The sequence below is a fragment of the Lissotriton helveticus genome, chromosome 6 (assembly GCF_964261635.1).
Source record: "Lissotriton helveticus chromosome 6, aLisHel1.1, whole genome shotgun sequence".
NCBI lineage: Eukaryota > Metazoa > Chordata > Amphibia > Caudata > Salamandridae > Lissotriton > Lissotriton helveticus.
In genome coordinates this window covers 1,947,896,892-1,947,920,757 of record NC_136067.1, presented here as the reverse complement: position 1 = coordinate 1,947,920,757, position 23,866 = coordinate 1,947,896,892, and the positions used below count along the sequence as shown (strand labels likewise).

At 42.9% G+C, this 23,866-nt stretch overlaps 1 protein-coding gene across 1 annotated transcript in view; it reads left to right on the top strand.

Moving 5' to 3' along the window:
- The window catches only part of LOC144763916 (cysteine-rich secretory protein 3-like), a 115,424-nt gene extending 93,982 nt beyond the window's left edge, over window positions 1–21,442 (top strand). The window contains exons 7-8 of the mRNA XM_078649950.1: window positions 14,372–14,460; window positions 19,368–21,442. Coding sequence (XP_078506076.1) covers window positions 14,372–14,460; window positions 19,368–19,378 — 100 coding nt within the window. The 3' untranslated portion in view covers window positions 19,379–21,442. The remainder of the gene's footprint in view (window positions 1–14,371; window positions 14,461–19,367) is intronic.
- Window positions 21,443–23,866: the final 2,424 nt, after the last annotated feature.

Genomic DNA, 23,866 nt, shown 5'->3' with positions numbered 1-23,866 from the left:
ACTCCACACACAACATCCAGCCAAGCGCCACTCCACACACACCGCCAGGCAAGCGCCACTCCACACACACCACCAGCCAAGCACCACTCCACACACACCACTAGCCAAGCACCACTTCGTGCACAAACAGCCAAGTACCACTCCATGCACACCACCATCCAAGCGCCACTCCACACACACCGCCAGCCAAGCACCACTCCGTGCACAGACAGCCAAGTACCACTCCACACACACCAACCAGCCAAGCGCAACTTCACACACACCGCCAGCCTAGCACCACTCCGTGCACAGACAGCCAAGTACCACTCCACACACACCTTCCAGCCAAGCGCCACTCCACACACACCACCAGCCAAGCGCCACTCCACACACACCACCAGCCAAGCACCACTCCACACCCACCACCAGCCAAGCACCACTTCGTGCACAGACAGCCAAGTAACACTCCACGCACACCACCAGCCAAGCGCCACTCCACGCACACCACCAGCCAAGCACCACTCAGTGCACAGACAGCCAAGTACCACTCCACACACACCATCCAGCCAAGCACCACTCCACACACACCGCCAGCCAAGCACCACTCCGTGCACAGACAGCCAAGTACCCCTCCATGCACACCACCAGCCAAGCGCCACTTCACACACACCGCCAGCCAAGCACCACTCCGTGCACAGACAGCCAAGTACCACTCCACACACAACATCCAGCCAAGCGCCACTCCACACACACCGCCAGCCAAGCACCAACCTGCACACACCGCAAACACATTTAGAATTCTTTTTTCAAAATAACACTAAACAAATGGAAATACCTACAAATCAGCTAACACAAATTCTAAAACTAAACACATTGCACTAATGCCAATCCTTGAAACAAACTAACCATTTTTACAGAATGCAGACCAGGCAATTCACTTTACAGCTCATTAAAACTCCCAAAACTTCTTTTGCGTGTGGTACGATTTAAAACAAGCTGACAGACACAATCCAGGCTTAGAAGGACAGTCAGGGCAGTACATAGGAGACTCCTTCAGCATGCCTCTTCGCCAACAGACTCTGCATCTTCTAATAGGAAAGTCTCTTGCGGTAGTGGGAGGAATGTATTCAGGAAAGTGGCGATCTTTCAATCTAGCCACATCATCCACCATCACTCCAAATCTAGGAACACTTGCCTGCTCCACAAGTACAAGGCTGCCTATTATAGACTCCTGAAACTTAACAAAAGGCATCTTCGACTCAGGAAAGAACTTCTGGTACACAACAAAAGCATTAAGGATGCCAAGTGGAACAGATGGATAGCCAACTTCTTGTACCAAACGTAAGCCTTTCGAAGAGCAGCATAAGGTTCCAACCTCTGATCTACTCTGTCAACACCACCCATGTACTTATTGTAAGCTAAAATGCACACAGGTTTGCGCACTTCAGCACCCTGACTCCAAACAGGCACAGGTACAGTACTTTCATCGTGGATAGTAGTCAGCATGTACACATCTCTCTTGTCTGAAAACTTCACAGCTAGAAGCTCCCCACATCGCAATGCAGTAGACTGTCCCCGCACAAGCCTTTTGCAAACAAGTTCCTTTGGGAAACCTTTACGGTTACTGCGCATTGTGCCACAAGCAACAGTGCCCACTTTGGCCAACTCCTTGAACAACCGCACACCAGTGTAGAAGTTATCTACATATAAATGGTGGCCTTTGTTAAATAATCCTCTACCTAGTTCCCACACAATGTTCTCAGTCACTCCAAAAGTGGAAGGACAACCAGGAGGGTTAATGCTGGACTCCTTACCAGTGTACACCCTGAAACTGTAGACATATCCAGTCTCACTGTCACACAGCATATACAGTTTGATTCCATAGCGTGCCCTCTTACTAGGAATGTATTGCCTAAAAACCAAGCAGCCCTTGAACAATAGCAAAGGCTCATCCACTGCAATTTCTTTACCAGGGGCAAAGATCTCAGAAAAACGATCAACAAAATGATCAAGGACAGGCCGAATTTTAAACAAACGGTCACAATCAGGGTGATTGCGTGGCAACGCTAAACCATTATCAACAAAATGCATCATCCGAAGAAGAAGCATATACCGATCATGACTTATGACTGCTGGAAATATAGCTGTTGCCATCAAGGGACTAGTGGACCAATATGAAGACATTGATGGCTTCCTTAGCAAGCCCATCAAAAAAGTTAATCCCAAAAACTTCTTCATCTCTTCAACATTTGTGGGAGTCCACCGGGTTGCTCTAGAATGAGGCTTAAGGCTGGCACTGTTGTCCCTCAAAAACTTTTCTGCATACAAATTAGTTTGATCAACAATCTCTTGCAAAAACACATCGTCAAAAAACAACTGAAAAAAATGTATTGGCAGAAAATTCTCAGTATTCACTCTACACCCAGGAACACCAGTGAACTCTGGCAATGCCGGCTGCACCATGCCAGGGGGAACCCAGAGGCCATCCCTATCAACGGGGGGAGCCGCCACCCCAGCCTGCAGCCCAGAAGCCTTTTGCTGCTGTTCACCAACGGGAAGCCTAACAGCCACAGATACTTCTGGCTGCACAACACCAACAGAAAACATAGCATCCCCAGAGGGCTCTTCCTGCACTACACCAACGGGAAGCCTAGCAGCCTGAGATGCTTCTTGCTGCACAACACCACCGGGAAACAAAGCAGGCCCAGATGCCTCTTGCTGCTCTACACCAATGGGAAGCCTAACAGCCCCAGATGCCTCTTGCTGCACTACACAAACAGGAAGACTAACAGCACCAGATGCCTCTTGGCGCACCACAGCAATGTGAAGCCTTTTGGGCGCAGGCTGCAGCCCACATGCCTCTTGCCGACGTAAAAAGAAAGGAAACCTTGAGTCCCTAGGCAGCAGCACAGATGCCTCTTGGCCCACTACCGGCACATCAATGTCCTCCTCTACCATAGACCCTTCATCAGCACTAGAAGAAGATTCATCATCCGATGATTCCATGCGAAGAGAAAACTCACTGCCTGAATCTTCTGCCCCTACCTCTGGGTCCGAATCGGAGTCAGTCTCTGAACCATGGTCAGAGGAAGACTCAAAAAGCAAACCAAGAACCTGCTGAGCAGTAATCCTGCGACTAGCCATTATCCTTACAAAGCAAGAAGACTGACAACACAAGTGAACAACAACCTACACTGTGCAAAGTAAGAAGTAAACAAGGTAAGGCTTTCACACAAAGAACAATACAATCCAAAACAATTTCACTCTAACCAAAAATAGCTACACTCACCAGCACCTACTCTGCTGAGACACAGCAAAAAGAAATGATATCCCACTAGAAAGAAAAAAAAATTACAGATTAGAAAACAAAGTGCACATCAAGCACTAATGCTGGAAAAAAAAAACACAGAGCCACACAAACTGCTATAAGTACACCTTTTTCAAAAAGACAATCATCAAGGGTAAATAGTACAAAATACATTCACTTACCAAGCACAAGCAACTACACAAGCTGCAAAACCAGCAGTAACAGACCCGCAACCTACAACAATCCAAACAGCAAAAGCCTGGAACAAGACAAAAATAGAGAAGAAAAAAAAATTACTACCACATTTCACAAACATTATAAGCATTAAAAAAACAACACACAAATTTGCCCCCCAAATTTACATTCGCCCAGATGGGCCATCAAATAGGGCTTGGACAAATTGGGATTAGGTGAGGAAAACCATCAAAACACTGGTTAATTTTTTGAAAGTTTTTTACTGCCTGACCCCTTTGGTGCCAGTCGGTCTTTTGCTCCTAACAGTACCCCCATCACACGGGGGCAGTAAGGACAAAACAAGACCAACTGGCACCAAGGGAGGCGGCCAGCGAAAAACAACCAAAAATATAACCACCATTGGAACCAAGCCTTGCCCAAGGGATCGCTTCGACACACTACAAATCTCAAATCCTAGGGCCTAGTGGGCCAAAAAACAGAAGATTTGCCCCCAGGTGGGTGGGGGTGAAGCAGAAAAACATTCCCAAAACAACCTTGATCCCAGGCGCGCAGGAAGCAAATGGCTTCCCGAGCGCCTGGGAATCACTGATGATGTCAGCGCGCGCTCTGCGCGCTGACGTCATAAGGGATTCCCATGGGGAGGGGCGGGGGCGGCAGCGGAAACTCTTCCGCTGCCATCCCCGTACTTTGCGACAAGATCGCAGACCCTCTGGGGGAGCGCCAGCGCTTCCTCCAAGGGTGGGGCTCATGACGAGCTCGGCTCGTCATCAGCGCACGACCGGTGTGCGCCATGACGAGCCCAGCTCGTCATCAGCCCCGAAGGGGTTAAACACAATTTACATTACATCGGTGTAATTCTTGTAATTTTGGGGGTATTGCGTTATGCTTGTTATGTAAAGATGTACCATAAATGCACAATTCATTGTAAAAAAGTGCTAAAATCCCAAAGGAACAACATTATTATTACTATTATTATTAGAGAGTTTTATATAGCGCGAACGTGACCCTTGGGTATCAGAGCGCTTCACAATGACATATACATGATGAGGTATATAATTAGCAAAAGACAAACACATTGTTATATCGCGAGTGAGGTAGGTAAATATGGAGCTATATGGTAAACATATCCCACTGCTATGAGGTAGATAGGTAAAGGTCATATTAAATTTCTATAATGTACACATTTACATTGCTATGAGGTAGGATCGGTATAAGTCTATCAGGGACATATCATAGCATATTAGTAATGGATTCGTACGAATAGTCTAGTGTTTGACATCGGTTTACACATTTCAAAGTATTTTCAGCCTGCGTCTGAAGCTATTCGATTAAATTTGAACATTGTATTCCTGTGTAAATAGTTCAAGCATTGATGCATCAAACATGATGCAAGCAGCATTTGTTTTCAGTGCTTTTGCTTTATTTGCATTATTATTTACTGAAAAAGTGACATGAGAATGAATTTAACACTAAAATATAGAGCAAAATGAGAGAACTGCATTTTGTGTAAATAGCCGTAATTTCATGTAATTTTGTAGGAATTTCAAAGCAAATTTCTCACACCCCTTAACCCCTTCCATGCTCATGACGAGCTCAGCTCGTCATGCAGTGCACTGCTCGTGTGCTGATGACGAGCTGAGCTTGTCATGAACAATGTGAAATCTGGAGTAGCAGCACTCAGGGGGAATTGCCTTAGCTCCAATGTGGTTAAAAAAAAGTGAGCACTTATAATAGTTTGTCCTCCGGGCTACCAGTGCTCAGCGATGAGCTACACTGGGTGTTTACCCGCTTCCTGTGTCCGTGCCTGGTAGGGCTGGGAGCACAGGGCCATTGCTGCTGCTCTCATGGGAGGGAATGGGAAGCAAAAAGCTGGCAGCTTCAAGCTTTACACGGAGAGCTGTGCAGGTCAAGTGGGGAATGGGGTTCCTGTGTAGCCCCAGTCAGATGCACACCTAGTGCTCCAATAGAGAGAAAGGGGCAAGCGTCCTCAACAAAAGATGTGATGCAAGGTTGATTTTCCGAAGGAAATAAAATATCATCATTAGTGGCACAAAGCTGCCTATAAAATATGCAAGCTAGATGATAACGGACCGGGAGGTTTGGGCTAAATGGCTCTAGCTGCTGACATTAAAACATGGTAACCCAGATTTGAGGTACAGCTTTGGCTCTTGACTACACATAAGGTAATTCTGGCCAAATCACAGAATTCGACATGCCCAAAAAGAGTAAAATGAATTGTATTTGTGTACACAGACTTGTAGATGGTCTCCCATCCCACCCGAGAAATGTAGTCTGGTGCTACCTAGCTAGGTTTACACTACATAAATACCAATGCATACAGACATAAAACAGCCCCCTAGAATCCTCTGAGGTTCTTAAAAACTTGCATATTAGTTTTCCGTAGTGCCACAGGTAAGGCAGGGGCACCATCAAGGCTGCAGGAGTACAGCAGCCCCTAGGAGATCCACCCTTGTTTTCAAAGTCACTCTAAGTCTCCTACAGTGTTACACTGGTGATGCATCAACAGTGTACTACACACAACAGCACCATACACTAAAGGACACTTTATTCCACTCTACACTATGCCACTCAACTCAACTACACTATACGACAGTTGAGCCCCTGTCCTCCACTGTATAACACTCTAGTGTATGTTTTTCCACTCTACAACGCTCTGCTCCACTCTATGCCACTGTATGACAGTGAACAACACTGTGCTACACTGTATTCCCCTACACTGCACTCTACAACACTCTACTCTACTCTATGCCATTCTATGACAGTCTGCTCAAATCTATGATGACACTCCACTCCATGATACTGAACTCCAAACACTAGAGTTGATGATACTCCACTGTATGACACTCTACTGTACTGTACAATGTGCCCCTACATTGTACAACATGCCACTACACTCTACAATATTCCACTTGATTATATGACACATCACACCATTCTACTATATGACACGTTACTATATGCAACGCCACTCCACTCCGCTGCCTTTCACTCCATAACACTAGACTCTATGACACTACACTGTATGACACTGTCCTTTACTATGCTCTACAACACTGCACTTAACAACACTATATCAAATAACACTCAACACTATGATTTAAACCCAGGTTACATCTAAGTTGTGGTTAGGAAAACCTTATGTATTCTTTATATCCAAACCCCACTAGCCACACTACAATACCTATAACTCGCCACTCTACCATGCACTATGTTCTGAGAAATTATGTGATTTTAGATTATCTATTCACTGAATAAACCAAAAGTTAGAGGGACATTATAGTTAGGACCAGATTTCACTTGTATAAAACCAGTGACATTCAGCAGTTATAGTTACCTGAGCTAGCTATAACTTACACCCCTGCAATGCATTATTTATGGCCTCACATATTGCATCACTCGTGACATCACTGAGGGCCAACTACCCCTCCAGTTAACTCCTGTAAGTCCATTAAGATGGGTTTACTGAGAGGTGTTCAGTGTTTCTCCACCTTTCTGCAAACCCGCCTCCTGGCGCACTGCCAGTTGGGGGGTGAAGTCTCCTTTGCTCTTGAGGGTCCTTTGGGGCCAACTACCCTTTCTGTCACCTTCAATGACAGCTGGATTGCTGAGAGGTTGTCAGAGGCCACGCACTCTGTCTCCATCACTCTGCAAACACGCCTCCTGATGCACTAATGGGTGGGAGAAGTAGTTGAGTTTAGTCCTGAGGCCCTCAGCAGTAAAGTGAATTCATTCCCCAATTAGAAGCACGCCAGGAGGTGTGGTTGCAGAGTGGTTGAGAACGGGTGCAAGGCCTCCAAGTCCTCTCACCAATCTCACTGTCTGGGACACACTGGTGGTAACAGGAGGGCTTGTTGTCCCCCAAAGAGCCTCAGCATTCAAGAGAATTTCGTTCCTCAACCATCACTGCACCAGAAGGTGCGTTTTCAGAGCGTTGTTAAAGGGGGCGTGGCGTCCAGTGACTTACCAGAGTTTTTTAAATTAAATATTTATTTTTAGGGAAGAGGGGGTGCATAGCCCCTCTTTTCTTGGCCGATTTCAGACCCGGGGTTCCATCCCCAGGGCCAGTCTTTATGAAATGGGAGGTTGGCCATGCGGCCCCCCTTCCTGGGCCAATTATGTCCCCGGGGACCCCATCCCCCATGGCCAGACCATTTTTCTTTTTCCCCCTTTTTTTCAATAAAGCAACAGTGGCCATGTGGCCCACCCTTCTCTGGGCCAAATTTGGCCCCGGGAACCCCAGCGGCATGCCCTCTATTTTATTACTACTTTTACACGGGATGGGGCCATGCTGCCCCCCTCCTGAGGCCACATTCAGCCCTGGGGACCCCAACCCCCAAGGGGTTAAATATGTCTTCAAAAAAGGGGATGAGGCCCGTGCGGCACTCCTCCCAAGGCCTATTTCGGATCCAGGAACCCCATCTTCCGGGGCCAGGTCTTCATACTTTTTGTAAAATGGGGAGGGGGTTCTCCTCCCTTGGCGGATATCGCCCCAGAGACCCCATCCCACGGGCCATGGCCATCCCGTTGGGGAACGCAGGGGCAACCTGAAGGTAACTGCGGTCCCTGCCAGCATTGCTTTTGGACAGAGGAACTGCTACCATGCAGCTCCATCTGTCCAAAAGCGATTCTGCTCCACTTCATGGAAGTGAGAGCATTTTTAATGATCTTGCTTCCACAAAGCAGAGAAGTGTTTACTATGGCTTGGTGGAAGTGGTGCTCCTGCCAAGCCTTTGCCAACTGCAATGTCCTAGAGGACTGGGAGGGGGCAGTCTCAAGGGCCATCTATGGTCCATGAGGGAGGCAGCGCGGATCCCCTCCTTCGTTATGTAAGCCCTGGGGAGGTGATGGTCCCTTGGGCCGGGGGTCCGCAACAGACCCCCTTCATGATTGTATTTGTCTTGGGGGAGGTGGCGTCTCAAGGAAAGTAGAGGGCCATGGGGCTGTGTGGGGATGAAGGGCCTCCCCATGTTGTTTTTTAAAAAGAATATTTAATGCATATGCCCCAGAGAGGGGGAGGTCCCCAGGGCAGCTGGGATGCAGTGAGGCTCCCCGCATATAATTAGTTTACTGCCCGGGGAGGTGGCAGCCCTTGGGGCTGTGAGGGAGGCCATAGGACCTCCCAAGCAGTACTTTATTATAACATTTGTGCTCTGGGGAGAAGGCGGTCTCGGGGCAGCATGGGAGCGACGGGGCTCCCCGGATATAATTAAATCACTGCCCCAAGGAGGTGGTGCTCCCAAGGCTTTGAATAGCCCTTTATTTGTACCACGCCCCAGAGATTAGGCCCACCCGGGGGCTTAGACAAATGATGCGCAGAAGTCCACACGTCTTTTTTAAATTTTGCCATGGATTTGAGGATCCACCAGCGAGTCCACTTCAAAATAAAAAAAATGAAAAAGCTTTTAAACCATATCTGGGGGGGTCAGGGTATTCATGCTGTTGTATTCTGTACATGAAGACACTATTAGCCAGGTTGTAATTTCTTGAAGTCTTCTTTATTAATCCATGTCTTGTAACATCTAACAGGGATCATCCAAGTACAGCTCTTAATCCTGAGCAGCTAGGAAGACCAAGGCTGATTCACATAAGAATGTAAATCTTAGGATACAACATATACCTTGCCCCCTTTTCTTTATTTTATACTTTTTTTCTGTGGATTTAGCTTCAAGCCGGGTCCCAAGATGGCTGCCAACACTTCCTGGTTGAAGTGTTGGCAGCCAATCAAATTTCAGTAGGATCTGCGTGCATACTACAAGGATTTGTGTCCCCATATATCTATATTTTGTAAACTTTAATTTCACTGAAACTACTGAACGGATTTAAACCAAATCACAAAAAGCATGCTTGCTGGACCAACATGTAGTTTTCTGCCAAATTTGGTGTAATTCTGTTCAGCAGTTCGGGCTGTAGTCGTGTTCAAAAAGTGAAAAAGCTCCATAGACTTAACATAGGGAAAATTCCATTTTGAACCCCCATTATTCTCTTCCCCCGCTTGATGCATCACCCCAAAAATTTCAGCACTGCAGCTGAACCAAAAAAGAGAAGTTTTGTGAAATTTCCATGGAGATTCGTCAAGCAGGGCCAAATTATTGGCAGGATGATATATTGTGGCACGCAGATGATTCTGTGGGTTATGCAAGGTAAGTAGGGTAAGTATTTTTCTAACTTTTAAGTGTTTTAAACATAGTTATATGTATGGCTTTTGTAGAACCGTGTTGCTACCGAGGTATATTGCGATGACAAGTCATTAGCTGATTGGCTAATGACCGTCTTTGCAAAAGTTAAAGGCAGGCATGTTGTTTTTAGGCCCACTTTGATGTGTTCTGCACTACACTTTTGGATATAGGTAAGCAATTGGTTTGATATTTCTGCCCTACCTATTAACACTATACTAAAGTGGTAATAGGCATTGCCAAATATGTGTTTCCTTATATTTGTTTATATAAAATAGGGAGTATGACATAGTAATGTGAAAGCGGTATGTACAAAGAAGACTCAAACTTTTGTAAGCCTCACATAAACAATGTTGACCTTCAACCCTAACCTTTATGCCCAGCTGGAGTAGGTTTGAAAATATTCCTAGCACACATGCCACAATGTTCGAGCCTTCCCTTCTTTTAAATTTCCTTTGGGCACATTGCCCCTATTCACCCATTCCTGTTTAGCCATTTAAGCTGGGGATCCCTATGAGAGATGGTAGCCCAAGTGAGCTAATCTGCATCTAATTGCTTTCTGGGGTGCGTTTCTGTGGCTTCCAAGTGCTCGTCAAACACTTCCTCCCAGACATCCGCTAGCTTTGTGCACAGTTCAGTGTGCAGCACCTGAATATTATCTAGAACTGATTTGTCTAGTACTGCCAAGAATGCTTTAAGTTCTTCCTTATTCAGAGATGATGAGGATTTTGTGGCCATTATTGCTTCTGGAATGATGACAGTTATTCAGGGGGGGGGCGGTGGCTGCCAGAAAGTCAGTAATATTATGCTTTATCTGTTTAGCTGACATATGCATGTACCTCTCACACACAGGGCTTGCTCAGTTGGAGATGTGTCTTGGACCTCCAAAGTAATCTTGAATGGCTCTTCGCCTTCTTGGCAGGCAGAGCACACAAACTTTTAAAATGTCCCACTAAGCGCCGCAATAAGTTTACCAGTTTTTACCAGCAGGTAATTGCCACAGTATTCAGGCTACCTTCACGCGCAGTGGAGGAATTTCACATCAGGTCAGGCTACAAAAACATATAGTCTGTTTCGCAAGCCCGGGCCACTCTATTTGCAGACCAGCCTAGTAACACCCAGAAATCTTAATTTGCACTTTCAAATGCCACCTGGCATTCAGGGCCTTGCCTCCAACGTTAGTTCTTATGTTTTTCCACAGCTCATTGAGTCAGCAAGCCATGGGCTTTTTACTGCCCAAACCTGTCTGCCGGTGTGGGGCGCAACTAGGCTAATTACTGAAATGGCACTGTGGTTGCGGCGGACAGAGGCGCACCAGTGGCCTCGGTTTGCCTGTACATTGGGTCCTCTGGTTTCACGCATATTTACAAAGAGACACTCCGTCTCTTACACAGGACCCCAGCAGCAATTGCACTCTTCTGGGCCAAGGGAGCTCTGATGAGTTAGACCACTCTGGGAGCCATCTTGGAGCAGAGACCTTGAACTACCATTACAAATGATATTTTAAATATGAGGCTTACATATATGTTTTCTGAAAACATAAGCTTATCAGTTCTGAAGAAATTTAGATTTAGAAACATCCTTTTTAATTTTGGAAACACACCTAATTCAACCAAAAAGCTTTTATTCGCTGCACTTAGGGGAGCTACTCGAAGGTAGTTAGAGAGTGACCACCGGCAGCCGAGCTACTCATTGGAGAACTCTGGGGCATATTACCAACAACTAGTGATATTTATCGCTATATGGGCCTAGAGAGTTTTTGTTTATCGCCAAGCTTCGCTGGATATTATCGCAGAGATAACGTGCTATTAGCAACATTTATCTCTAAAGTGATAAAATATGTGGCGCTGATGGCGAAATGCATGAATATCGCTGGTAATCCAGCGATATTCACGCATTATTGCCAATGGGGACTTATCCAGAATATCCACCTGCCATTGGATTTAATGGCTAAGAACTGGTCTGGGCAGGCGTTAGGTTTTGGAGATATTCGCGCTTAGCGCTAATATTTCCATCGCTACGCCTGCCTTGCTAATAGGCGATAGCGAAGTTAGCAACTGCTTTCAGTCGCTAACAGGTTGGGTCACCCACTTACATGTCATTAGCGATAAATATCGCTGACATGCAAAGCGGGCCCCAAACCTCTCTCTATCGCCTACAAGCTGTCGCTAACTGCTGTTAGCGACAGCTTGCTAATAGGGCGATAGAATTATCGCCGCTTAGCGGCTGAAAACGGCCGCTAAAGCGGCGATAATCTAATACGCCATGCTTGGTAATATGCCCCTCTGTTCTAGGGGGTGCTGTGCTGGCCTTCAGCTTTTGTTGATGCTTCAGAGCTACATGGTTTCTTTCAGCATTCCTATGGCAGTAACTGAACATAGATTTGCACTATATGAAATATTTTGACAGAATGTCCTGAACCATTGCAAGTCACATGGAACCAGCCCCAAGTTCATTGACTTATTGTAGGTGAGAAGAGTTTACGTTCATCTGAATTTTCCATTAAGGTTACTGATAGAAAGGGCAAAAATATTTGCAGTCTATAACCCCCCCACTAGTCACTACATACCACATAATTGAAAAATCCTTTCAACAACACAAATAAGAGAGCACATACTTCAGAGTCCAAGTCTCTGGACAATGGAGTACAAACCATCTATTCATTTGCTAAACTAAGCAAATGGGTCACAAATAAAGAGCATCAGACAGGAGAATGTTGTGATCAGACTCTAATGAGCCATGTATATATATCAAAGGTCTCAATGCGCTAAAGTAATTGGAGAAAGAAGCTCAGTGTTCTATGAAACTCCAAAATAAATACAAAAATAAACAAACTTCATTTATCTAACTCAGATATTTGGTGACTATTGTGTATGGAGTCAGGGTTTTTTGCTGTTTTGGGTCTTTGCTGTTTTATTTCAGATATTGCATTTGTGTGGTCAATTGTTGTTGGCCTTGAGTTCTAAGACTGTGACTAAAATACCTTGTATCACATATGTACTCTCACCAATTGAGAAATTAACGGCCACATCTATGACAGAAGCATTTTGGTGACTTCATAGTTGCGACTTTTTGTGACTCGCAATTAGGAAGTCTCAAAATGCGATGTACTAATATGTCTCAGACACATTTAGCTATTCCAAACAGGGTCACAAATGACATACCTCATTCATATTCATGAGGTAGGTCACAATTTGCAACCTATTGGCGATTGCTCAAAACACAGGGATGGTGACCTGCTGGGAACAGCAGACTACCTTGTCTCTGTTTCCTTTTAAGTAAAGCTTTTTTTGTGTGAAATGCAGCCTATTTTATTTAATGGGAAACGGGATGCGTTTCAAAAAGGAAAATCAACATTTTTAAAAATTAGGCAGTGGTCCTTGGGACCACTGCCCGCTCTTAAAAACATTTTGCTACCATTCACAATTCCCAGGGGACCCCTTCCTATTTGCGACTGGCTTACCACCTACTTGAAGTAGGTGGTAAACAGAGATTGTTTTGCGACCGCATTCTCCCAAAATAGGGTTGGTGCATGCCGCTAAAACCGGTCATACATGTCCCCTAAGTGTTTCATCCGCTCTGTCTTTGGTTTTAAAAGTTATTGCTTTATTGAGTTGGTTTGGGTCACATATCTATTATGGTATCGTTGTTTACCAATGTTGTGGCCCTTTACAGATAGGGTATAAGGGTGTTAATATGGTCCAAATCATTCGAATGTTCTGTGTGTGCATAAGCTCCCTTCTTTGAGGGTCTCACGTGGACTGATGGATTGGAATGTGTCATTGGCCCTTGTAAAACCTCCTAGAAAGGCATGGTATTGATTCTCGGCTAAGTCCTCATTATTTGGCCATAAGTGCTAGAGCATCATTCCCCCTCTTAATGTCTATGTAATTCAAGTAGGAAGGAAAATGACACTCTTTGTTATTGCATGTACTTATTATTCAATATGGAATGCAGCACCGTAATTTTTTAGGTAAAACAGAGAGAGTAATAGGCACCAAACAGAAGTTCCTTAAATATCCATGACACAAGATAGACCCTTACAGTCATCTGTTAGCAATATTAGACAACATGGAAAACTAGCATCAATAACTATCTAGAAGGATTAGTACAAGTGGCCTCAAGACATTGGCTCTCATAATCAGACCTTTTCCATTATTTCACTTAATTCCCCATCCTCACACATGCGGTGTCCTACTTCCATAAACCCACGCAAGACACCATCACTCCATTGCCACTTTTACCCATTACTTTTATCACCCATTTCATTCTCATCCCTTCTCCCACTCAGATATCCACATTATAGCTGAAATGTGCCCATCAACTCCACTTCCTCTACCCATCCTCTACATCATCCACTGATGGAGAATACATCCTCTATTCTCACAACTCATATCCAAGGCTCAATCCCTACTTACATAGCATCACCAGCCTTACACCTACCACTTGTAGAACACAAGTTTCGACCCAGTATGCCATCAACCAGAGCACCTCACAGCCAAATTCATAGACATTGGCAGAAAAATTAGTTTTACAGACAACTACAAAATGTGATAACTATATTTCAAGTAAATCAGACCTGCTCTCTAAAAGACTTTGTGACTTAAGCCAAAAGAGGTCTAGAAATGGGATGGGCAATGCTGATACCTGACCTGGAGATGCCCCTCAATTTTTATATTTCTTTCCAATGCTTTAGGGGAAATTATGCAGATAGAATTACAACACCATACACAAAAGGTATCCCATGCAGTAAATGCCCTGACAACTGTGACAAGGGACTCTGCAGTAAGTATATGAAAAGTATTTTTATTTACATTAAAGATTTTAAGTTTCAATGAGCCTGCTTCATATCTCCACAATAAACGCAAAATACGACCAATGATGTAAGCAGCATGTTGTATTATAAAGTCAAGCTTACATATCTTTTCAACAATTGCATTATTTTGTATTTTAAAATACATCTATTTCATTTTCTGTTCATTAGTCTTAGACTTGTATATCATTTGTCTATTCCCTCTAAGTGATACTTGAGGATATTGCTTTCATGCCAATGTTTTTCAACAGAAAGAATCTTTAGGTATGAGTATGTTTAAATCAAATGGTGTAAATGCTTGCTTTATACAAAATTCAACTTAAGAATTATTTTAGCACAGAGAAAAAGTCCACAGAAAGCAAGGTGTTAACTGGATGATTTTTTATGGATTTTTTAAGGAGGCAATGCAATATCTATCCTTCATTTGGGACAATGCTTAATTTCCTAACCATGTCTGCTGAAATCTATAAGCCACTATGTGATATTGGATGACTGCAGAACTTGATACTCAAAAGTTTGAGTAACCTTTATTTTAGGTGACAAAGAAAGAAAACGAGGCTTAGTGAAAATTGAACAGCCCTGAATTGTACTAAATAATATGGCTGCAAAGTTTAAATCTATGTTGGCGAAATATATCCATAAAAATTAACAATTGTTGTTAAAGGATCTATGATTACATTTATTAGAGCTAAAGCTAAACTTAAACTAAATAGGCATGCTAACCTGGAGAGAGAGAGAGAGAACAAACTTGATGAGCTATCATTAGGTCCAAATACTCTGGTGCACATTCAAACTGAATCGGTAAGGAATATGTTGGCCCATTCTTGGTAGCTTGACCTAAGCAGCACGGTGTCCTCAGAGTAAGAGCTTGCAGAATACATACAACAGCTAGTTACCCAACAGTACTGGTAAGTCAAAGTGTAAACAATTTATCAACCTACTATATGTCGAAAATTAAGGAAAGATGAACAGAAATGAACAAAAAAGAAACAGCGGCAAAATAATAAATACAAATAAAAATAATCCGATGTCACTAAATGGTTTTAAAGTATTGCTCTAAGCCATGGTGGGCCATCAAAAGAATCAATGTCAAATCATGGCAAATTGGTATGATGGCTCAAAAAAAACCAACTAGAGCCTTAGAGTTTTGGTGATAACGTCCTACAGCCAACTTGAGGGTGTCGAGTTTCTCGTTGGGAAATTAAAAACAAAGTGAGTTTGATGTTGTTGATTAAACCCACACATAAGTGAGTTGTAGACGCGGTGCGCAGGTGATGCTGCATGGCAATTGTTTACTGAATGTAGTATTTACTAAAGCCTGGGCCCTATGCTAGTTCAACAGAAACAGTTTGACTCAAAACTACCTCAACGGGCGGGCCCTATTATGTCCAAGAGTCAAATTTAGGAAATCATGTCAAAAAAATCCTGAATGCAAGCTGTAGGTTTCTCAGGACTTGTTCACATGAACCCAATGCAGTGCCTTGGCTGGGACTCCTTTCTGCAGTTGGCCTTTAAGTTCTTGTATTACCATGGGAGCATATTCCACTTTTTTACCTAGGTAATGGGTAAGTGTTCTCTCGTGTCTCCCTTAGTTGGTGCATGATTGGCGGGACCACAGCATCCTGGGCCAGAGTAAACTTTGCGCTCTCAGGCTGTTGGACACTGCTTAGAATTGGGGCATGCTCTTCCATCCAACTGATTATTTTCTTACTTCAGTGATTGCTTCTCCTCCATCAGGAATTGGAAGAATGGCTGGTTTTAGAGTAATGTGCTTGAGAGACATTTTACCTGAAAGGTTGTAAAGGCAGCAGTCCTTGCTATGTAACCATAGGCACATTCCTACAGGTCTGATCAGAGATGGTGCACATTTTCACCTGTTAAACTACCCAAAGTAAGATGGGCACTGACCCTCTTCTTGCCAGTATCCTTTCACATGGGACAGCTGTTGCTTTCTAGAACTTGGAAAATGACAGGATTTAAAAGATAAACTGCACCGCTGCACAGTTGAAAGTACTTTTCATTGGCATCGATGTCCTCCTGCTAATATTTTTATACTGTTTCAAGTTGTTTTTCCATGATTCACTTTATCTTTATAATGAACCTTCTCTGGAGTGTCCTGGTCCTTCCCTGTTTTGGTTAAGGCTGATCCCTGCCTAGTCTCTCTTCAGTCTCCCATCTGCTGATAAAGCTGCCTTGCCTTTCTTGGATTATTTTTTGCTTTTGAGCCTTTTCCCCTGAAATTGACCCTTTGAAGAATACTTATATCACATACTTTATAGTGGTTAGGCAAAAGGGCTACAGAAGTGAGTCACTCCTTCTTCAAGCAGGCTAGTCCAGGTGAGTTGGAACACCCACTACACCCTGCACTTACAGATTGTGGTGCCAGCGTCTTGCCTGGCCCAGCACTATGGATCCTAATTTGTTGCAACAACAGAGATACAGGAACTCTATTGCACTAAGACAGAACATTTGCTACCCGAACATTTGATTTTTTGGTAACAGCAGACATTTTTCAGGGGAACCTTCAAAGCTGAGGGACGTTGTACAATCCTTTACTGGAAATTTTGGATTTCGAGTCACATTTTTTTACATCAGCAAGCAAAGGTGGAATTTTGGATTGGCTCCATTTCAGAAGCCTGTCTATCGTGGGCCTTAATTCAGGTGCTCTCTACAGACTCATGTCCAGATTTTCAAAGATGCTTGAATGACCTGATCATGAGTTTTTGGCTGAAGAAGCTCTCTGACATAGAACAAGGCATTTACACTATATTAAACTATATTTTCTCGTTTAAGTCTGTTAGCAAATGAGATGATCTGAATGGAAAGTACCCAGATGACTTTAGCTCGCAGAGGTTGTAAGGACAAAATAAGGACAAGTTGATGAACTCTGTGTGACCATCTTTCATGAGGGACACCTGTAAAGATGTACGTATTACTGTACCTCTTTTCTTTTGCACTCTAACGCTTAAGAAACCCCAACGTACATCTGAGCATATCAGCTCTTTATCAGAGGAACCGAAGAAAATACGTCCTGTCAGAGCATCTCTTTCAAATGCTGAAAATGAAAGAGGACAAAGGGCTGGACTTTATGGGCCTCATGCATCACCTACTGAATGGGGACCTATGTGATCAAGCGTGAGAATGTGACAGTCACCTTGCGACCAAACATATTGGTCCTGGTTGTGACGCATACACGTCTTGTCTGTGTGACATCAGCACGTAATGTCGCAAATTGTGAAATTACGTGCACATACTTACCATATGTGGCCCACTTACCTCGTGACTTCATTCCATATTGCAATCAGGTCACTACAGTTGGTGTTGTGCCTTGGGCACAACCAATGCATCATCCCTATGCCTGGGTTTGGTAGGTGTAGGGATTGTGATGCCGTGGCAGAGCAGCGGCAGGCAACTTGACAGAACAAAATGGTTAATACACTGCATCAATTTTAAGGTAGTTGTTTCAGACGGAACGCCTACCTTGCATAAATTAAAATATCAAGACGCACAGGCTATTTTCACGCAATTGAAGACTGGCGCAGCCTGTAAAAAAGAGACACATCTATGTAAATATGGAGCAGATGCAGCTCTGCCGTCAAAAAAGTGAAGCAATGGCCATGTAAGGCGATGTAAGGGGCTTGTAAATAAGCTCCTATATGTGTTGTGATAACCCAGTACATATGGGGCCTTATTTATGATGCAGCACTAAGCCAATTCACATGGCTTAATGCAGCCTTGTACATATGGTTGCCCAGTTTTTTGCTTTCAAGGGCCATGCAATGGGTGTTGCTGTGGGAGTTTCCAGCAACACCAATGGCTTTTTGACACTGTCCCAGATTTACAAGGAATTGGAACTCTGAGGCAGTGCCAAAAATACCTTTATTTCTCCTTGTTTTTCCTTTTTCTATGTGTGCTGCATTATGCTGCATACAGTGAAGGAGAAAAAAGCCTCTTGTGGTTGCTTTTGTGAAGGAAGGTGTCCCTTTCTGCACAAAAACAATCATCCCTGCAACGCAGATACCCTTGCACCATGGCAAAAAGGTGCATGCTTGACACATAATAGCCCATTGTGCACGAGCCCAAGGGAAAAGGTCAGGAATCTGATAGATACAGCGCATTCCTGTTATTTTCTTTTGTCATAGGGCAGCACAGCTGGAAGGCCACCGGCAATGCCCTACGGCAAAATCTTGTAAATAAGGCACATGTTGTGAGAATATCTTGTTAAGCCACATAGAAAAGGAAAAGGGCAGAGCTGTCCTCTGCAGGACAGAAAGTGATGAGTGTACAGCAACAAGAAAAGGCCCAGAGGGACAGAACACAAGTTACCCCTTCACTCCCATGCTTACAGTCGCAAGCTCCTCGCCCAGCGACCACCTCACACAAGTCTCGCTCTCCTTCGCTGCACATCGCTTCAATCCTTGGGAGTACAGATGGTCAGCAGGGCTTCAAAGTCTAATGCCAAAAACTCCTAAATGTTTATTTAAATACCAATAACAGGGAAAAAACAGAGACGGAAACATCAATCATTGTGCACTTTGCCGATGACCTGAGATGTATCTATCATTGGTGCAGCAGGTGCAGTGAATGGCCCTCTGCACCTCAGTTATGACTGTATTTTACTAACAAACGAGGGAGGAGAGGGCTATTTCTGGTGCCTACATAAGGGCCCATGATACACTACTAGGACACTGCTCTTGACAGCATCTACAGACAGCAGTCTCAAATACCGCCAACATCTATTTAGGTGCAGGCTCAGGTGTGCAATAATCATTTGCTTCACATGTTGCAAATACATGGACACATAATTTGCTGTATACAAAGAATTGTGCGTTTCATCCCACATTCCTCTTGCTAAATGTGGGATTTGTTCTTTCCCTAGCCAATTCCTGATCACTCAAGAACAAGGCTGCTGGCTGTGGGGGTGTCATGTGCACGGCATGAAGGCAAACAGATTGATGGAGTGAAAACACCAGCTACAGCATTTATTTGTATTTACCACAGGTGTAATGTCCTAAATTTTTCAAACCTCTACTCATTTGAGATGTTCTGTGATATGTAACCGGAATTATCTAGTTTCTTAAAATTTCTTTGTGTTCCTACATTAGTCTCCCAGTTGCCAGGACTCTGATTTTCCTGGTAGTTTTATTTTTCTCAGGTTGTCTCAGGTGAAAGGCCTTTAAATCGCAATGTCCTCATAGGGCCTGCAAGAATTTACTTTTAAACTGTAAAGAAAGAGTAGTGGTATTTTATGTCAAATTCTATTCCTAGTCAATTGTGAACTTCTACACTTATTTAAAATGTTACCTGTGAATGTGGCAAAAGTATATACATTTGTTGCAAATACAGACCTTATCTTGAAGAAAAACAATATTAGGTCATCAAATAGTAAAAAAACTAAAGTCTTGGCAAATGCCAAATCAATTTCGACAACAACTGCTTCCATGGCATATGTGGGGTCAACAGATCTGTAGGATTTCATATTTTAAAACCCTACCCTGTGTGTGTGGCTTTGGAAGAAATCAATGTTGGTAATCTTCTCAAATTGTTCACGCCAGAAAACAATGTTTATTGAATCACTGGATTAAGCATTACACGGATAGAAAATAGGTATTAAAATGTGATATCCATGACAATCCAGCAGCCCACAATGTACATGTCCATCTCCTGAATAATTTTGATTGCAAACAAAATGAATACATTGTTTTCTTTGCATTACATTTTAGTAAACCGTTTTGGGAAACAACTGATCATATCATGATATGAAAATATTTTTGTCATTACATTCAGAACTTCTGCATTATCAAACTATGGGGCATATCAACAAGGCGCCACAATAAAATTATCGTGCTCTAGCGTCCGTTTTCGGGCGAAAAGTGGCGATAATTTTATCGCATGATCAGCAAGGTCACGCTATTGTGTGAATCCATGCCTCAGCGCCTGTTCCCTCAACGCCCAGCATCTCACTGCTAATGAGATGCATAGTAAGCGTTCTGCACTAAATAAACTCGAGAAAATTTGCTAATTCCAATCAGCAATCAGGGCGCAAACACGCAAAGGTAATAATATCACTAACCTTACTTATTGCAGCTTTGTTTACGCCTGCTCCAGAACTGACCTACCCATTACATCTAATTGGAGGTGAATTGTAGTGATGAGTCCGCCCTGCCCTATCAACAAGGTTCTGATCATTCCCGTGCTGAAATCGATGGATTTCCTATCGCATTTGAGATAGGCATTGCTGATAGCGTGTAATCTCTGCAATAGAATCCATCGATAGCCGGTGTTAAGTTGAAACGTGCTAGGCGCGCTTAGCGATGTTTATCGCTACTTGTTGCTGATATGCCCCTATGTTATTATAATGATACAGAACTTGGTATTGGGGTTTTGCCATTTTATAATGCTTCAAATGACATATTACTACACAATTACCAGCACTCAACATGTTAGCTTTCGAAGAACTCTGGTTGTCTCAGACTTAATCTGTGGTCTTTGGGCCCAGCAGAGCTCATTGCAATACATGCTTAAGTTACTTAGCTCTGTTACAGGAATATGTTTTTTAAACTGCAAAGAGATTTTTTATGCTATTAATATGAATATAAATCAATGGTTGTCATATAAGAAAATGAAATTATATAGAATGACTCAAGCTACTGAGATTAAGTGTCCAAATGCAGGGCACTTCTTGTTTTTGTGTAGTTCAACCAAAGCTTGATGGAAGCTCACTGTGCTGATACACTGCTAAACAAATTAAACATTCTTCTACTTGTGCTTGATCTGCCATCAGAATGAGATGACGTCGAAATTTTTAGAATGTTGTGGTTTTTAATAATTGGCATATACGTGTCCCCTACTTTACTTTTCATCTGTGAATTAATAAACTGAAGCTTATTGTTTTCATTGTTCTGTTTAAAAATATTTCTCCACTTATTCAGCCAATAAATTGTTCAGCATTTTCACCTGATTTTGTGTATTCATTAAAAATATCTGCAAACTGAGGCTTTTTTATATGTTAACACCACAAATGTAAAATAGGGAAAGTCATGGAATTTACATGCAGACTTCTAAACATGGTGGCCATATGCTTAAAATAAAAAATTAAAATTTGAACATGTGACTTTTAGGTCACACAGAGATATTGGCAATGAATGCTTAGACAACAAACTTTATTAAACCATGTGCTCAATGTTTCAGTTCTATGTTTTAATAAGTATTGGCAAAGCCAATTGGTGGGTTTCCATTTTCATTTTTAACTCAGACCGGCTGGCTTTGACCATGTTTGCAATACTATCATGATCCAAGAACACAGATTCACAAGCAAACCTTTCCAACTTACTAAGTTCTAATGGATGTCACCTCATAATAAAATAACCTTCAAATTTGAAGTTTTCATTAAATTATGGTGCTCTCATGGATGATTCAGAAATGATTTGTCCAGAGTAGAAGCATAACCTGTGGATTATGAAGCATGTTGGAAAGAGCTAACTAAGTGCATCTAAAGTATCAACAGCTGAGTGCTTGAAAATCAGTTGTGATGAACAACAGTCTTCACAGTATTTGACAAAGGCTGGGGTCTCCAAGGTTGAGCAAATATTCAGATGCATATTTAAATCACATAGAATTCCTGGATGGCTATTGCGTACAGTGAAGTGCATCAAGTATTTCAAGCCCAGGTTATTAGAATTTCGTCTACTGCTATGGTGCATTAGTGAGATTCTAGAGAATTAAAAAGAAGGCATATATTCTTTCTTCAGTGGATGAAATACATCTATGGAGAACATCTTAGAATGTGTTCCTATTATTTGACCAGACCCATTCAAACATGGCCCTTTTGGATACACATGTATCTTCAGCAGCCATCTTTGAAAGAGTTTGCTCAAATATTATATACCCATTTTACGTTGACCACCATACACGTGTGCACATACACTTGTGGGTGGCCATCTTAAAAGATGTATAATCCATTTTAAGTGGGATGCCTGCTGAAACCGTGGCAGGTGAAAACACATTAAAGAAGTAAAATGTTGCATAGGGGAAGGGAACAGCATGTAGGTAGGGGTTGGAGAGCAGGGGTGGGGGTCCATAAATATATATCTTTGAAAACAAGTGGAATGGGGAGAGCAACGCAATTGATGAGCTCGGCTGCAGAGTCAACAAAGAATGAGGGAGAGCTTGGGGAGGCGCAGGGGAAGCAACACTTTGTGCGAGTCGTGGAGGGGGATGGAGCAGACTGGGAAGGTAGAAGAGATAAAGCAAAAAAACACATCCACTCCCATGGAGTGCTAAAGTAAAGAAAAATGTGGTTATTGAATGCCCACCACATCAGAAGTGGAATATTATGAATAACCAATCAGAACAATGTGAAGCCTAAATGTTTCTGGGTGGGACAAAAAAAGAGGAAAGAACATCAGAGAATCAAGAAGTGGCTAGTGAGACAGTCACTTCAGGTCATTCAGTTGTTAAAAGGGCTGAATGAAAGCCTACTCTATGCATAAAGGAACCAATAGGTCTGGCTAACAAACAGCTAAAGGTATCTGTAGTTCAGACATAAAATTATTACAAACTGCTGAAATAGATGAGGGTGCTTTTGAAAGATACAAACTGGGAGTAGCATGCTACCTCCTTTCACCCTTCCCATAAAAGATGTGGTTGAACTGCTCTGACTTCATTTGAAGGGCTTCTTTAGGAACTGTAGTGCCCGCTAAGGGGCTTTTTTACGGTTGCATGTTATGTGTCCTGGAAGTATATAAAAAGCACACAAACACATTATGTTAATTTTAAAATGCTTTGTTGATATAATAATTTTGACATTTGATTTCATAATGTAATCAAAGGTTTTTCTATCTGCCATATGTACACATTGTAAATAATGTGTAGTATTTCTTAGCGTGTGCAAAAAATTAACTCTTCTTTTCTAAAGAAAAAGCACTGACTGGTCAATGAAACAACATCAGTGTGGCAAGAAAGATCAACAGTTAATGGCTACCAGTTAAGATTAATTAAAATAAACACTTGAATTTCAAACTTAAGCAATGTCAGAATCGCGGCTCCAGGGAATTATGCAAGTCCAGAGCTTGAAGGTGTCTCCATGTGATGCAAAGTCAAGGGCATATTTACAATAAAGTGGCAAAGTCTGTTGTTAAGCCAAGAAGGCAAACCTCACGCTACGTCACTTTAGAAACGCAGGGCTGCACCATATTTAATTGGATTGGATGCTGCTTTGCATTTCCCCCTGAGCTGGCACTAAATGTACCTGCCTAGCGCCAACACAGGCACCCTTACATCAAAAGTGCACGGGTGCCCGTATTGAGGGGAAGATTGTTTATGTGCAGAAAGGTCCACCTTCCTGCACATAAACAATTGTTAAATGCCGTATTGTAA